Source organism: Ictalurus furcatus, chromosome 11, assembly GCF_023375685.1.
Source record: "Ictalurus furcatus strain D&B chromosome 11, Billie_1.0, whole genome shotgun sequence".
Lineage (NCBI taxonomy): Eukaryota > Metazoa > Chordata > Actinopteri > Siluriformes > Ictaluridae > Ictalurus > Ictalurus furcatus.
In genome coordinates this window covers 11,169,445-11,186,539 of record NC_071265.1, presented here as the reverse complement: position 1 = coordinate 11,186,539, position 17,095 = coordinate 11,169,445, and the positions used below count along the sequence as shown (strand labels likewise).

Below are 17,095 nucleotides of genomic sequence, written 5' to 3'. Positions count from 1 at the left end.
TAATGGTGGTAGACTGAAATGGCAGGTTGGAAAGTTTTTTTTTCTTTTTGGATCATATTACCCCAGACAGCGTGCTAAGTAAGGAATTAAACACTTTGGGTCATGCTGTTATAGGAAAATAATGAACGAGCGTGTGGTGGGATGCAGCAGAGTTACTGTTACCGATCCAAGATTGGTTATTTTCCCAACAGCACTCCCTCTCTGCAACAGTTTTCCATTGATTTCTATTTTAACGTATTAAAGAATGACACATCATGCTTTTTTAACTGTTTATATTGAATGTTTTGGAATGTTCGTGAGGCAAGTTCCTTTATCACTTAGATTATAACAGCTGTAAACAGTCATGCAAACCCTCACCAGACTCTCTTGTTATTCTGTCTCTTAAAGTTAACAAGACCAAAAATGTAGTTTATCGTGTTATCAATTTCTCCGTCCTGACTGTTACCAAGCCCTGACACTGGAGACTCCTTCCATAAATATTAAATAAGCCTCTCCTTACAGAACACATCACCATATCAACGATTACATGATTTGATTTGTTAATAATACACGTTTTTTGATATTAGACTTAGATTCAATTTACTGTGAATTAGATGTTTCTGTAGAAATTAAACCCTGCATTTAATATAAACATGTCATTTGTATTACAGCTGGAATTATTGTCAGAGCTGCTGTTAGAAAATTAAACAACTACTGATCAGATTTGAGAATACAAGTTTACTGTCATATAAATAAATGCATCTCAAAATAATGACGCTAACCACGTTTTATGACATAATAGTTAGCCAAATGATCTTGGATAGCTAGCACACTAAGGATCTTGGATGCTGGTTTGCACAGTATAATAGCTTAGGGTTAGCTAGCATGCTAGTGAGATTAGCTGCTAGTTTATAAATTATAAACTACTGTGACCTTTAACCGACTAAACATCCACTGCTCTTTCTATCGAAGTGTTGGAGTTGAATATTTTTGCACTCTATTTATTGAACTTTTTATGTAATTGTTTTCATTTCATTTAGCAGCAATGTGTTCACTATGGAAAATGTGTGAATGCTCAACCCATGGTTTCATGAAAAAGTAGTAGTAGCATAATGCTAAGTATTGCAGTTACTGCAGTCCTGCTAATAGTTACCTGGCTTACTAGCGACATTGACTACTGTTTTACACAGTATAATTGAGTAAAATTTTAACTTTTAATTACATGATATAAGACTTGGACTTAAGACACCTTGACACCTTAGGGTGTTTTAAATATCTTAATTTAATCTGAACCCTGTAAATTAGTGCCATCTCCAAGAGAAATATTAACAGTTGGTTGAAGAACTTAGTTGGTTGAAAAACTACTGCTGGAGAGGTAACCGTTTTCAAAGCTTACTATACAGATGGCAACATTAGTCCGATACCGAATTTGCATAACTTTCATGCAAGCCAGACTTCTAGCATTTGCTAGAGAGTCTGGTACGTTACATTAATACACAAGGCCAAGAACCACCTGCTTTCACAGAAAGAGGCAATTTGTTTGACATGGCAGATGGTCAACCACAGGCATTTTCCCATAACAAAAGATTTCATTTACTCACCACTAACTGCCTCAGACAAAATTTAAAAAGACAGGATTCTTTTTTTAAGACAGGAACTTTGTTTAATCTACTGACTATATCTTGCAAAACCTTTCAAAGTCCTGAATCTTGTGGCCAGACAAAGGCACAGAAAATATAAGTCACTCTGTGGCCCATGGACGTGGCATCTGGAACTCTATAAAAGCTATTAGTTGCATCTACTTCAACTACAACCAGTAATAGCTGCAGGAACTTGCAATTTCAAGTACTCAAACTTGGGGTAGTCTTCTCAACTACCAGTACCTTCCCTGTTTACGGAGTGACGTAAAAATCAACTTGGCTGCTCACACTATATAGTGTAAAGTTCCCCTTCTCTACTTTTAAATTAGTTTATAGCAGTATCGGCTTAAGCTGAGTTAATATACAAACACAGTCAAATCTATAACACTGTCAAATCTATAACACTGACCATACTAATCACTGTTTTGAGAAGGTAATCATCAACATTAGATTTATCATTAACATTAGCAGGTTAGCTTGTTGCTAAGCTACATGTTTTTGCCTGCTGGCTAGCTTGTTGCTAAGATACACCCTGGGTGCTTCTCAATACTCAAATTGATGCTTCCTTGGGTCCTTGCTCCTCCGTCCTCCAACCCGTGACCCGGAAATCGATCGACCCTTGAAGGACATATCAATTCTCTGATTGTACCGCGAGGAGAAGAGGAAGCTTCCAGAGGAGCTTGGCACGAGGATTGTTTCTTGACAAAAAAAAACCTGACACATGTATAAATTCCCCTCCTCCTTCACATCTGCCACAATCTCAAGCAAAAAGTCCTTTGAGGATGTGATGGAATTTTGTGTGAAATATAATTAAATAATAATATGATGACAATTAACTGATCCTTGCATGTTTGGATATGCGAAGCTTGTGATCAATTATGTATTGTTCATTAATTCATTGTTGAATAACCCAGACATTTCGCATACTATCCGTACATTTTGCTTTATTAAGAATGTTGTTATTGACCAAGCTCCGACGACATAATGGCACATGTAAAAAATAAGTATAACGGCGGATCCCTGAAGCTCAGTGAGGTAATCCAGCTGAGCACAGTCATCGTTAATTGACGTCACTTTGAAGTGACATTTGAGAGAGCGAGGATATTCCAATTGACTTGCTTCGGTTCCTCTCTCCTCGCATCTCATCCTTGCGAGGGGGTGGAGCTAAGATGCAAGTAAAGGAAACAAGGATGCACAAATAAGAAATGAAAAGCACCCCCTGTTTGCTGGTTGGCTTAGCTAATGTTGCTAAATAAGTATGTGCCAATTTTATGCATACACACATTTTAAGGCATGTTTAGGAATGCAAGTAATGCTTATATAGCATAAATGTGTGGCCAGTGCTATTCCCACGTAGATATACAGTCATGGGGAAAAGAAAGTACACCCTCATTCAATTCTATGTTTTTATTGATCAGGGCGTCATTATCATATTATGTGGTCCTCACCAATTTCTGTAAACAAACAAATAATCCCAGGTGACAATATGAAAAATGATTTCAATATATAGTCATTTTTCCCTAAGAAGTAGAACAATGGGTTTACTCACTGGGGTTGAGGTCTGGACTTTGACTTGGCCATTCCAATACCTTGATTTTTTTTTTCTTCTTTAGCCATTCAGATGTCGATTTACTGGCCTGCTTGGGATCATTGTTCTGTTGCATGACCCAATTTCAGCCCAGCGTAAGCTGCTGGATAGATGGCCGCACATTTCTCTCAAGAATGTTCTAGTATACAATGGAGTTCATCTGTGTCTCAGCGACTGCAAGCTTTTTAGGTTCTGGGGCTGCAAAACAAGCCCAAATCATCACCCCTCCACCATGCTTGAAGTTGTTATGAGGTGTTTGTGATGCATGATGACCAATCAACTCCACCTTGGTCTTATCAGTCCAAAGGATATCATTAAGTCATGGTCCATATTATTTTTGGAGAGAAGGGAAATTTTTCCTAGCCACGCTACCATACTCGTTCAATCTTTTTCTGATTGTGTTGTCATAAACATAAACATTAAATGTGCTTACAGAGGCCTGTAGGTCACATGATGTAGCTCTTGGGTTTTTCTTTATATCTTCGAGCATTAGAAGGTCTGACCTTGAACTGAATTTGCTGGGACACCCACTCCTTCTAAAATTGACGACTGTCTTAAAGGCCTTCCATTTGTAAGCAATCCTTCTCACTGTTGAATGGTGCATTTCAAATTGTTTGGAGATGGTCTTATACAGTAACCCTTCCCAGAATGATGAGCAGCAACAGTTGGTTCTCTGAGGTCATGACGCCATTTCTTCTTGGCATCTTCTCACCTGAGAGCTCCAGAACACCACACCACCAAAAGTTCTGCTTTTAGAGTGGTATTCACACTTTTTGATGATTAACTAATCTTGTGCATTTCATTAGTAACACTTGGCTGCTAATTATGTTCTTAATTATTGTGGAAGTAGGAAGGGCGTACTTATTTTTTTCCCCCCCACCTGGTTTCTGAATGTTGGTAATGTTGGGGGGGGGAATGAAAATCTGTTGTTTTATTTTTCTCATCACCTGAGGTTATGTGCTTGTTTATAGAAGTTGGTGAGGACCACACAATTGTTATTTAGGTGGTGATGAATAAAAACATAGAATTGCAGGAGAGTGTACTTTCTTTTTCCCACGACTATATACACTATTTCATCAAAGGCCTTACTTTTTCTTTCTCTGGCAGTGTGTTAGCAATTCTGCTAAGCACTTCTCAGTGACTCTTTTTGAAGATCTTCCTGCTGAGAATAGCTGTTTGAATTCATCACCTTTCCACTCTTTTCACTCCCTCGCAATAGTTTAATCTCCCTTCATGTCTGATACTTCAAACTTCCCTCTGTTGTCCCTGTGGAATTCCACTCAAATCCATACACGCCAGTTTTTTCAGCTCCTGTACCCTTCTAGGAGAAAGTCAGTGTACTGCTGTTTGTAGCGGCATGATGCAATGAATCGGCCACGCTGTCTTTTACAGCTAATTAAGAATAGTGTTTATTTACCAATCTGTTGTGGAAGGTAGTGAGGATGTGGGGAGTGATTATGGTAGCTACATGGTGTGTATGGAGGCTTTTCCCACAGGGATAAGGTTCTGGGAATTTCCCACTGGTCATTATCACACTCTGACCGTCCTTGACAGACTGTAAGTTTGTTTACATCACTTGGTATATTTATATGTTTGCTTAATTGGTTTTTGTACTTTGTACTTTTTTCGGATTGTTCAGCAAAAGAGAAACACAATTTATATCTTCATATTTAATGCTTCTAGATCAATGATGAGAGATATTTTTCTAATTCTTCAATCCAACTCTGGATATCTTATGAAATATGTGCTTCCACATCAACCCAGCATTTCATATACTGGCTTAGAAAATTGCCCCAAGCAGTAAAAAACAAGTATTTATATAAAGACTAATGACATAGGATTTGGACAACAGGTGGTAGGTCAAAACGACAGGTGAAATTGTCTGAAATGTGTGCTCAAGTCTGCAGGAAGTTTGGTTCATGAGCGGTAATATCCTACCAAACTCTCCACAGCATTTTGAATCAGCTCCTTAATAATAGTTATGTTCCCAATTACAAATTAAACCTTTTATGGTGCTCTCAAATAACTTTAATTGCTGATTAGAATGCAGTACACACAAAGCAGCCACTTGTGCATAATAACTCAATAAAGAGCAAGTGATAATGTGTGACATAAAGTAAGTGTTCCTGCTGCTTCTCTTCATCAGTGAGAGCACAGTGTTCAGGCTCTCCAGTCAGCACAAATGGAACGGCTCGTATTCATGGCACACGGCCTATCTAATCTCCCATTGCGGCTTCTAAAGCCTAGGCTAAGACCAGCAAACACCACTCCAGTCTAAGATCTGGATGCTGTGGTGGGAAATCAGAAAAGACATGTTTTTGTGACTAATAATAGTCCAATCCAACCACAAGACACCGTATAGACATTACAGGAACCAGTGTGCTATCTCTTCAAGCAAGAATGAGCTGACAGTCTGTTAATTTCTATATTTATATATTTTTTTCACTGAAACAGCGTTCACAGTGCCTGAAGATGCAAATGTCATACCGATTTCCAGTCACTGTCTGTTTAGAGAACAGTACGCTGTGCTTTCAGACTTTCTATCTATCAGATTTTTGCCATTTGTTCCTTTAAGTATTGTTCAGCTACTATCATAAGGTTAGAAATATATTTCACATGGTAAAAGTTTGCCAAAGTCTTAATTTTCAGTTTTTTTTTTGTTTTGTTTTGTTTTGTTTTTTTTAAAGAAGACCAAATCTACAGTATGTACTGCATTACATTCTGAAGTTTATTCCTAGACATCTTGAAATTCCTAGCCAGTTCACCTAGCAGCATGTTTTTGAGATACGGGAGGGAACTGGAGAACTTGGAGGCAACCCACTGAGTTACTGGAAGAACATGTGAAACTCCACTCAAACAAGAACTTGAGCTGTGAGGCTTCAGAGTTACCTGTGCTACCATGCCACCCTGAAATTCTATTTATATGCTCAAAATATATTGTTTGTTTGTAATCTTCGAATTACATTATAAACACAGAGCGCCACTATATAAAGTCCACCACTAAAATCTCAAAAATTGTACATTTCAAACATTTCTAGAAGTCTTGGACTCCGATGGAGTATCTGATGTGTTTTGTACACTTTTCTGGCCACAAGCTTTAGAACCTTGAAGGTTGGTTTCATATGTGTACATTCTGTATGCTGGTTTACGATGGGAAAATCAACCTTGCGAACACAAGGACACAATAAGTGACTATCTGTTGGTCATGCCATTCGAATGGGTGCAGTGAGTGGTTGAGGTGACTTAGCATGATAGTTGACTCTTGGTGTGTACTCAGATTTTCACACACAACTGTTTTGAAGGGGTTTGCTGAGAATGATACAGAAAGCACAGATTCTGTCAGGTAAGATCCTATCTTCACGGGCTTAATGTCAAGTTTAGAATTTATGTTAAAATTCAAATTTATACATACAACGCTCTTTCTGGTTCGGCTCCACAGTACATCATTGACCTTCTTCACCTTTACTCTCCTATTAGAGCATTGAGATCATGTAATCAACTTTTTTTTTTTTTTAATCTGTCCCTCGTTGTTGTACTAAGACTAAGTGTGATCAAGCCTTTTCTGTGGTTGGTCCCAAACTCCCTTTTCACGTGAGGTCCGCATCTTTAGCTATTTTGAAATCTTTTTTGAATTCTTTGTGTTATAATATTATTTAAAGTGATGAATTTTTATCTTTTGTGCAACACTTTGGATCAACTGCTGTTGTCATGAAATGTGCTTTATAAATAAATTTAATTTGACTAGTAACAGAAACTCTTCATTAAAACAGACTGGTCCATATTTTATTTGGAGAGACACAATACACTTTCCTGAAAAGCCTGAGCCATGACCTCAATCTGAGAAATGCTTGATTTTTGAAGAAATTCCACTATCACAGTTTGCACAAGCACTGCTGAAGGTCACTTGAAACCAGTGCATAGCAACATGGCTTCTAGGAAAATACCACTGGTTTAGATTCTCACAGCTTTAAGATGGCTTTCATTGTAACAATAATGTCATTGTAAGCTCTCGGGCAGTTTCTTTCTTTAGTACCGGTTTAGCATGTTGGTGAGCTCATTGAGAGACAGTGTATAATTAGATGTATAGGTGAGGCAAGCCTTTCACTATAGGTGTTGAATGAGACCAACGTTCTGCTCTTAGCATTTTGGATTTAAGACTTAGCATTTGACTCAAACTGAGCTCCTGTATAGGAAGTCTAAGAGCTACAGAAGTGGTTTTGCTTTATGAGCGAAGACCACAAAACTCCATTGCCTGAATCCTTGCTCTTCCCACTGATATATCTCTGGCTGTTCCATTTAGAAAAATGCTCTCTAAAACATTTGCAACGTTAAATATTTGTGGGCCGTTTAGAAGAACCTTGGCATCCTCATTCTGCTCCAGTGCCCAAAGGTATCTCATTAGGCCAAGTGAAGGAGGGAAGAGAGAGAGCTAGCAAGAGTATAGAAGAGGAAGAATAAAGGTTGGCACAGAGACTTTTACTGATTTTCTTTCCAGTTCATGACCACTTAAGAAGTCTTGCTGAGTAGTAGTAACTGGAGGCCATGAAGGTTTTACATAAACCTCCTTCTGCATGGAAGCTTCAACATACTGAGCGAAATGCCATGAACTTGTGTCTAATTTATCAGTACAGATTTTACTGGGTAATGGTTTTATTTAGCTATTGCATGACCACAGCTCTTTAATTTTCTCATTAGATTTTGATAAACTACATCAGTGACGTTAATTAGACTATAATAAAACCAAATACAAGGCCCAAAATAACAAGCAGGAAAAGGATTTTTTTGGACAAGTTTCATCAGAGACAGAACATGGCAACTAATTCCTGTTTGGTCTTATAGCCATTCATTTGCAAAGTACTATTATGGTTTGGTCACTAGAAGTACATGCTCAAGCCATTCACTCTAGAATGGAACTGGGAGTACAGCCAAGAAGGATCTAGTTTAGTGGCAGGATCTTCCTTCAGCCTGAAACCTCTAGAGCAACCCAATCCAGGGATTAGCACTGGACTTTAGAATTCTGCGTTTGGCATGTTGCCGTGCTCCTGGCTGGACAAACACAGTGTTTTAACTAGATTTGGACACACAGTTTACTTGTTCAATCTTAGTAAATACCTGCTTATCAGTGCTTAGGGTCATTTGGTTAATCAAATTATCACAATGATACGGGTGTGTGTGAAACTTTAAGGAAGAATATGAGTCCAAAATCTGATACACATACACACACACACACACACACACACACGCACCAGTTTTATAAGGACATGTAATGTCTCTGCCTGTTACAGATCAAAATGTAATCTTGAAGTATTCCATCCCCCTGTTGTAATGCAGGATTCTTTTTCAGACACTGTGGTGCATGCAAGGCTGCTTTAATGGTTCATTCTTATGTTTTTCCTGAACGTATATCGCTTACATGGTTTATAACGTTTTTCCAGCTGTTTAATTTTGGAATTTGTTTTCTGAAATCTACAGGTGATTACCCTCCACCACCTCCCCCTGTAGTGGACACCAGCGGATTGCCATCTTCTTCATCCCTCCCTCCACCTCCACTGATGGATGAGAGCGCCTTTGGATTTCAGGTGAGACTGTACTGGACACCTACACACACGTGAGCTAGTAAGATCCAACATCCTCCATGATCTTTGTATCTTTCTAAACCATTTATAATGTTGCTGCAACGGGCTTATGGCCTTGTTCCTTATCAGATGCAGATTCATACGACCTCTTTGTAGTGGCACCGAGGCTATAGTGAAGACTGACACCTATTGGCTCACCTCAGTCACTTCCCCCAGTGTAAACCTTTAAGAAGAACTTTGTTTTAATTTATTTATTCATTTTCATATGATTCATATTCATGTGATTCATTTTCATGTGATTCATTTACATGTGATTCATTTTCATGTGATTCATTTACCTTTTCTCTTCTCTCCTCCCTTCCCTTTCCCAAATATTTCATTGAGAAGAAGAAAAAAAACAAAAACAAACACCCCCCCGGCTCATCATGGCTACTCAGTAACTGTCGCTGGTTATATAAATATTATAAAACCCAAGAACAGGTACAAAAATTTAAGAGGGAAGTGTCTGTAACTCCATAAAGTGTACAATAAAGGGATGCCATTTATATAAAAAACAAACAAACAAATAAATAAATAAATAAATAAAATAAAATAAAAATTTCATAAATAAATAAATAAATAATCTAAGTTAGGAGCGTATACATTACCTGTCTTTGCATTAGAGTACCAGCAACTATAATATATCTACCGTTCGCATCAGCGATAACGTTAGTGGACGAAAACTGTAACCTTTTGTCAATTAAAATAGCGACCCCTCCTACTTTCAAATTAAAGTTCGAGTGGAAGACGTTGAAAATATGTAAAAACCTTAGATCTCTTGACAGGATTACCTCTTACGTTCCAACAAATAAATCTTAAAGGCGTGCCTGTCCCAGCCGGAGTGGGACCCCCCCTCCCCCCCAACACACCCAAAGTCTCCATAAAACAAAGGGAGACAGCAGTGTTTCCCACCAAGAGTTGTCCACAATGTGAAAACAATTCAAAGAGTAAGCCGAACTAACCAACTAAATTACCTAAACAAAAAAAAAATTCCAGTAAGAGAAAAGTCCCCCACTGACTTCAAATCTGATAACTAGTCTGCGCACTTTAACAAATATAATGTCCTTACCTTTAAAATACTTGTAACAAATAATATAACACAGTGTAGCACGTAAAGATGAGGAAACAACATTAATAAAATGAAATAAACTCTAACCCGGTCAGAGCATCAAAACAGAGAAGCACATTAATACAGAAGTAAATTTAAGAGGAGTGAGTCCACAAAATCTAGACGAAGTAATGCACCGACAATATCTTCAATAAGAATCTGAATTCTGTAGAGCTGGAGTGCAAAAAAAGAATAAAAGTGAAAAAAACTCCACTATATAGGTGATGCAGTTCACCCCAATATCAAGAGTTTAACGTAGTCTCCTGCTTCCTCCGCTGAAATAAAGTCCTTCTGAACACCGTTATATGTAATGCGAAGCCGACCTGGGTGAAGTATTCCATAGCAAGCTCCCTCAATACCACGAAGTTGACGCCGAACCTCGTTAAATGCGGCCCGGGCCCGGGCTGTCTTGGCTGTGTAGTCAGGGAAAGAAGAACTTTAGCTGATCTACTAATAACTGTATTTTTTTTTAAATTATTAAATTCAATTTTAATTGTATAGTGCATTTACCATTAGACATTGATTTAGAGAATTCCAGGTTTAGATTTAGATCCGTAACCAGCAAGCCAGAGAAGACAGTGGCAAGAAAAAAAACCTCTGAGAAGACATAAGGAAGAAACCTCGAGAGGAACAGGATTCAAAAGGGAAGTCTCCTCTGGGTGACACCTGATAGTGGGATTATAAATCATTAATCTATCTGAACACATTTAAACACAAAATATAAAATGGCCTAAACAGGACACCAATCAGCCATAACATTAATACCACCTGCCTAATATTGTGTAGGTGTGTTAGGGAATACTGTTGATATGAAGGGGTGTACTTGGTGCACCTGTCACCGGTTCTCTGGTTGTACTTCCTTGGACCAGTTTTGGTTGGTACTAACCACCGCATCCCGGGAACACCCTACAAGACCTGCCATTTTGGAGATGCCATGACCCAGTCGTCTAGCCATCACAATTTGGCTCAGATCTTTACACTTGCCCATTTGTCCTGCTTTCATCACATCAACTTTGTGACCTGACGGTTCACCTACTGCCTAATATATCGAACTCAAACTCAGAGTTCATTTCTAGAGCACTTTTAAAAACAACAAAACATAAAACTTGTACTGAGTTAAACGCCAAAGAATAAAACTGAGTTAAAAGACTAGATTTAAAAGCAGAAAGTGTCTGGGCCTGCCTAACATGTAGAGGCAAATTATTCCAAAAGTTTGGGGCTGCAACTGCAAAAGCACGGCCACTCCTGCTTTTCATCCTTGCTCGAGGGATGGCCAAAAGTAAATGTTCAGCGCACCTAAGTGCTCTTGATGGAGCATGTGGCTGTATTACATCAGACAGATATCTTGGTGCGAGTCCATTTAATGATTTAAATACGTAAAACTAAAATCTTAAAATCAATTCTAAAATGAACAGGAAGCCAGTGAAGGGAAGCCAATACTGGTGTAATATGTTCTCGCTTGCACGTTCCTGTTAACAGATGAGCAGCAGCATTCTGTACCATCTGCAAACGTGTTAGGGAGGCTTGGCTAATACTTACATAAAGGCCATTACAGTAGTCAAGGCAGGTCGAGATAAAAACATGCATAACCCTTTCAAAATCATTAAATGACAGAAAATACTTGACTTTGGATAATTTCCTCAACTGGAAAAAAGCTAGATTTTATTACTAAATTAATCTGTTTATCCAGTTTAAAGTCACTGTCCATAACAACACCCAGGTTTTTTACAGTGGGCTTCACATATGGTTTTATAGCACGCAGATCCAGATAAGGGGACTCACGGATATAATATATCCCACCCCTTGACAGGTACCATTGTAACAAGATAATCAATGTGATTCACTTCACTTGTCAGTAGTTTCATTGTGATGGCTGATCAGTGTATGTGTATCTACATACCGTATATGTGCCAGAATTTGTTTATGACACGGTGGCCTGGGAAAACCCATCACATGTCTGTGTGTGGCTGAATTCAGCCAGAAATGACCAAATTGAGTTTTCTCATGATTTGATCAGGGTATTGGCTAGTTACATGCCATAGTGAAATGGATAGACCCTAATAAATTCAGTTTGTAATCAGATATCAAACTGTCTGCGATGTTCCTGTGCCATCACATCATCAATCGAAGCAGAAAAAGCATTTACAGACTCTGTACACATGACAGTGGACAAAATAAAAACCAACAAAAAGAGAGAGGCTTAAATGACGTACATTAATAATAAGTAAAAATTTAAAAAAAAAGCCTAAATGACGTATATATTAGAGAAGCACTGATACTAAATTTTTCTACCGATAACCGATTATTCAGAGTGATATCGGCCGAAACCGATACCAATAGTTCTGCCTTTTATGCCTTCTTTTAAATGAATAATAATTAATTCCATAATTCTGAAAGAGATGTAAATAAAAACTTTATTCTCTCCATTTCAACAAGTTGTTTCACAGTAACTGGACTCAGAAACAGAAAACACATTACTCTAATAAACATTAACACATGAACTAAATTCTGAAGATTAAAGTAAGATTTCTTAATTTATTGAATGTAATTAATTCATATTAACATTGACTGAGTTGTAAAAAACCTCCTGTTAGTCTCACATTCACCCACCACAAACACAAGCATTTCTACTCCATCATTGACATCAAACTGGTAACACATAATATAAACTTTTTTATATATTAACATTAACTGGATATGAAATATACTACGCCACAAATATATTTTTCTGTGCAGTATATACTTTTTTGTCAACTCGTCTTCATTTAAATCTTTCAACAGTGTACTGGCCCTTTAATTCAGCTCGGGCAGCACGGCAAAATTTAGACCTGATGCTGAAACTCCCGCTTCACTGCTGCTCACTTCCGGTGTGAAATTTTAGTAGTGCAGTGATTACAGAGATTACAAACTGCAGTTTTGTCATCATTCCACACAAGAGACATCATCTTTACACACAGCACGAAATCAATGTGTTTTCCCGCCCTCTTTTGATTGACAGGATATAATCGGCCCTGATCATCGGATGTTTTTAAACTATATAATCGGTAATAATAACAATAATCGGTATCGGCAGATAAAAGCTATTTTTCCCGCTATGGGCTATCGGCCGATACCGATTATTGGCTGATACATCAGTGCATCTCTGGTGTATATTAATAAGAAGAAATGTAGTCAACAGAACTGACTGAATCAATCAGCAATTCTGTTGATACCATGAAAGTGTTATTAAAACAAATCAGGTTCCCAGCCTGTATGTGTATATATATAAAGTTCAATTTTCACTTTCTTTCAAAATGAAACAAATTTTTAACATCGTCAATAAAGGAAATTCTAGGCTAATTAATTTTGCAAAGTGATTACAGAGTTGCACAGCAGCTGCCTTTACACACACTCCCTACTCGCTCACTTTCATATCTACATGGCTTTATTGTATTTCCCTTTATCTAATGTCTGTAATGCTGTTTGCAGCTGTTGTAACTGGGTTATTTTACAGCATATTAAATTTCTAATCGTTTATCATGGTTTGTGTTTGCCAGTAAACACAACCACTTCATGGTTAATTGTCTTGTTTGTTGCCTCTCTCTGCTTCATTAAAGGCATGAACTGAAACTGCTGATAGCAGAGACACAGCTCGGATCACAAGCATTTTAAAACTCCAGCTCGCACACCAGTTGCAGGAATTCTAATAAGTGAGAGTGATTTTGTTGGATGAATGCTGCTGAATTAATCCAACAACCCTGAGTTTAATGTCTAACTTGAGCATTTCTTTTAAAAAAAATTTTTTTTAGTTTAAAATGTTCTCCTCGCATTTGCATGCTGAATATGAAGGCAGCAGTAAATGTGTAAGCACACCCTGAGCGAGCACCATGTCATGATTTGATAAAGCGGTCTCTGGTGTTATTTATGTATTCATTTTTGCATCTGTGTTTTTACAAATTGTTGTGTCCATTTTGCGTGAAACATGATAGCATGAGGCTGTGGAAACCTTTTAAAAGTCCTCCCATGGGTCATAAATTCCTAAAATCATAAATTCATTAGTAATGTCACATGTTCTGGTTGCTTGGAAACCTTAGGCCCTGTTTACACTAGAGCGTTTTCGTTTTAAAATGAAAACGATCCTCATCCACACTGGCGTTTCCGCTGAGTTTCAGAAATGATCTCCTTCCACACAACACGACCGAATACACGTCACATGACCATTCCTTCACACTGGGTATGCGCATACAAGTACAAACAGGAAGTTGGTTGCTAGTTACCAGCAAGCACAACAAACTGGCATTCCATGTAGGGCTTACGCCGCTTGAAATGAGATTTGTTGCCGATCGCTCTAATCATAGCTTGCCTCTTGCGCATGTAGGCATCTTCAGTTTTATAAAATACAGAATTTAACTGCAAAATGGCTGCTAAGAATGACGACAAAGCCAGCAAAACTTGCGGTTCACTCTCCGTATTATTGCATATATGATCAAGGTAGCGTAACGTTCATATGGTAGGGGCTTGACGAATCAGGGAAGGATACGCAATGATCCAGAAGACCCAATCAGGGAGCGAATGTGGGCAAGGCCATGCCTTCGTTTTGGTCTGTTTACACTGAAACGCGGGCCCGGAGTTTTCAAACTAAAAAGGGGTCTTCAGCGTTTCCAAAAGTCTCCGTTTTTGAGGGTCGTAAACACCGGAGTAACGTAGAGGACAGGCGTAACCGTAGCGAAAGTTTCAAAAATGAAAACGCACTCGTGTAATCAGGGCCTTGACTAGGTGAAAAAATGGTAGCGAAAGTAATGTATGTAAGTATGGAAAACTAACAAGCTAGTTAAGTGCTGTAATATAGACTAAACATTTGCTCCCTCGACAAAATGTCATTCAGCTATGCCATGTGGTGTTCTCTCCTAGCATTGCACGTAAAACATATTCGAGTCCGGCTAGCTTTTTTTAATTTCTCTTTGTGTGTTTAACTTTGATGTGGCTATGTGTTGTGTTAACAGGTGAGTTAAATGTCAGCTTTGCATTACTTAATTATGCTTGGTTGCATCAGTCAGATCCCATCTTGGTCGATGTGTGTAGTGCAGCAGGCAGTGGTATTCAAAAAAGTGTCTTGCAGGATGTAATTACAAAATTGAGGTGTGCCGCACCGCCATGAAGTGCATTGTGTTTAAACAAAGCTGCATACCAAGTGCAAATTTTTGTTGGGCGAAAGACAGTAAATTAGTAGGTTGTTGAACATACTTGTCTACCAAGCAGCTATGAATATACAAACAAGTAGAACTTGAAATTGCTCGTCTCCAAATATGATCATGTCAGGAATATGATCATGTCACCCCAATTTTAGCACCGCTCCATCGGCTCCTGGTCCATTTTAGGATCCAGTTTAAGATTCTGTTGTTTGTCTTTAAAACTCTTAATGATCAAGCTCCTTCTTATCTCAAAGATCTTCTTGCACCACATTCATCTAGCACAGTGGTTCTCAACCAGGGGGCGTGGAGAGATCAGAAGGGGGGTGCAAATTGTTTTCATTTGGGTCCTCGGTATATTTTATTGCTTTTCAAATAGAATGTGCATAAATGAAAAACCCCGCGTTTCCTCTCCCTCTGTATTTTCTTTTTGCTGGGGAGAGACTGAGCTTAGCTGCCTTTTATATAGCTATCAGTGCAGACCAGTGTTCCCAACTAAGCAACTTTTCAGACCCCTTTAGCGACTTGTTGTTTTTTTTTTTTGCAAAAAAAACAACAACAAAAAAACACCTAACGACAAACCTAGCAACTTTTTGGTCAAACATTAGCAACTTTCCAAATGTCACCAGTACTGTCCTGCAGGTGTGAGGTCTTGCTTTCCCTCTGCACTCAAACCTCTCTCTGCGTCTGCTCTGTTCAGTGAGTGGCTGAAAGCCGGGGACTTAACAATGTCATGGATAACGAGACACGCCCTTCGTCCCAAGTCTTTAGAACACATGACAAATGGAATGCAACATTTTTTAAATGTAAAATAGTCCACGTTATTACAGCCTAGTTCTCTTGTTCAAAGTAGTTCTAGTGTTTAGAAACCTTTTCGTTCATTTATTATCCATACCTGTCCATAATATAGTTTTATAGAAGTCATAAGTTATTTTTAAAAAATCATCAAAGTTTTGAAAAGTAATTAAAAACACAACTCTATCAAAAACAAATTATAGATTAGGGGTGTGTGTGTATATATGTGTGTGTGTGTGTGTATATATGTATATATTATATATATATATGGCATGCCACATGATAGGGGAGGCTTGGGGGGGGCTTTATTTACAAAAGGTTGAGAACCTCTGATCTAGCAGATTTTTAAGATCTTCTGATAGTTTTCTTTTGTATGTCCCTCGATCCCGTTTAAAAACTAAAGGGGATAGATCTTTTTCAGTCTCTGCCCCTCGTTTATGGATTCAATTGCCACTGGATATCTGCCTTGCACCTACTATTATCATTTTTAAAAAGTGGCTGAAAGCGTATCTCTTCTCCCAGGCGTTTTAATCAAATTTTTTAACTATTGTTTATTGTCTGGCTCTATTTGGTTTTATTCTGTTTTCTATTTTGCTTTTTGTTACTCTGTTCAGCACTTTGGTCAGCTTTGCTGTGTTTAAATGTGCTATATAAATAAAATGTACTTACTTACTTACTAGAACTTGTGAAGGGGATACCTTCATCACCAAGAACGGGCCATGTAAGAAACATCTCTCTCTGATTAAACAGGAAGGAAGCTATTGAAGCAAAACTATTTCATGCATTTGACCTTGCTTTACCGTATTTGGAGCAATTCCAAAATCGAATAAGTTCATCTGCTGGTTACAATGATAACGCCATACAATTCCTACAAACATTCAACCACTCATTCTTGAGATGCCGCACTAATGAGACAGGTTGTTAATAAAAAAAAAAAAGCCTAGAAGCCTTGCGGTTAAAGTGTGATAAAGCGTGGAAGGTTGTCAGTTCAAATGGTAGTACTGCTGAAGGGGCATGGTTCAGCTCTTAACCTTCACTCGGATTGTATTCTGCATCACTTGTAAGTCAGTTTGGTAAAACACAGTCTAACTAAATTGTGAATATGTGTAAAAGTCAAATATGGGAGAAATGCTGAAGGATTCTGAGTTTCTAGTTTATTAGCAACACCCATCCATGCTGTTCTTTTATTGGGGAGGATATAG

General features: G+C 38.2%; 1 protein-coding gene across 5 annotated transcripts in view; it reads left to right on the top strand.

Moving 5' to 3' along the window:
- Window positions 1–17,095, top strand: part of lpp (LIM domain containing preferred translocation partner in lipoma) — a 218,183-nt gene that overhangs the window by 105,320 nt on the left and 95,768 nt on the right. For all 5 annotated transcript variants that reach the window (XM_053636665.1, XM_053636663.1, XM_053636667.1 and 2 more), the window contains one exon: window positions 8,680–8,786. In XM_053636665.1, coding sequence (XP_053492640.1) covers window positions 8,680–8,786 — 107 coding nt within the window. The remainder of the gene's footprint in view (window positions 1–8,679; window positions 8,787–17,095) is intronic.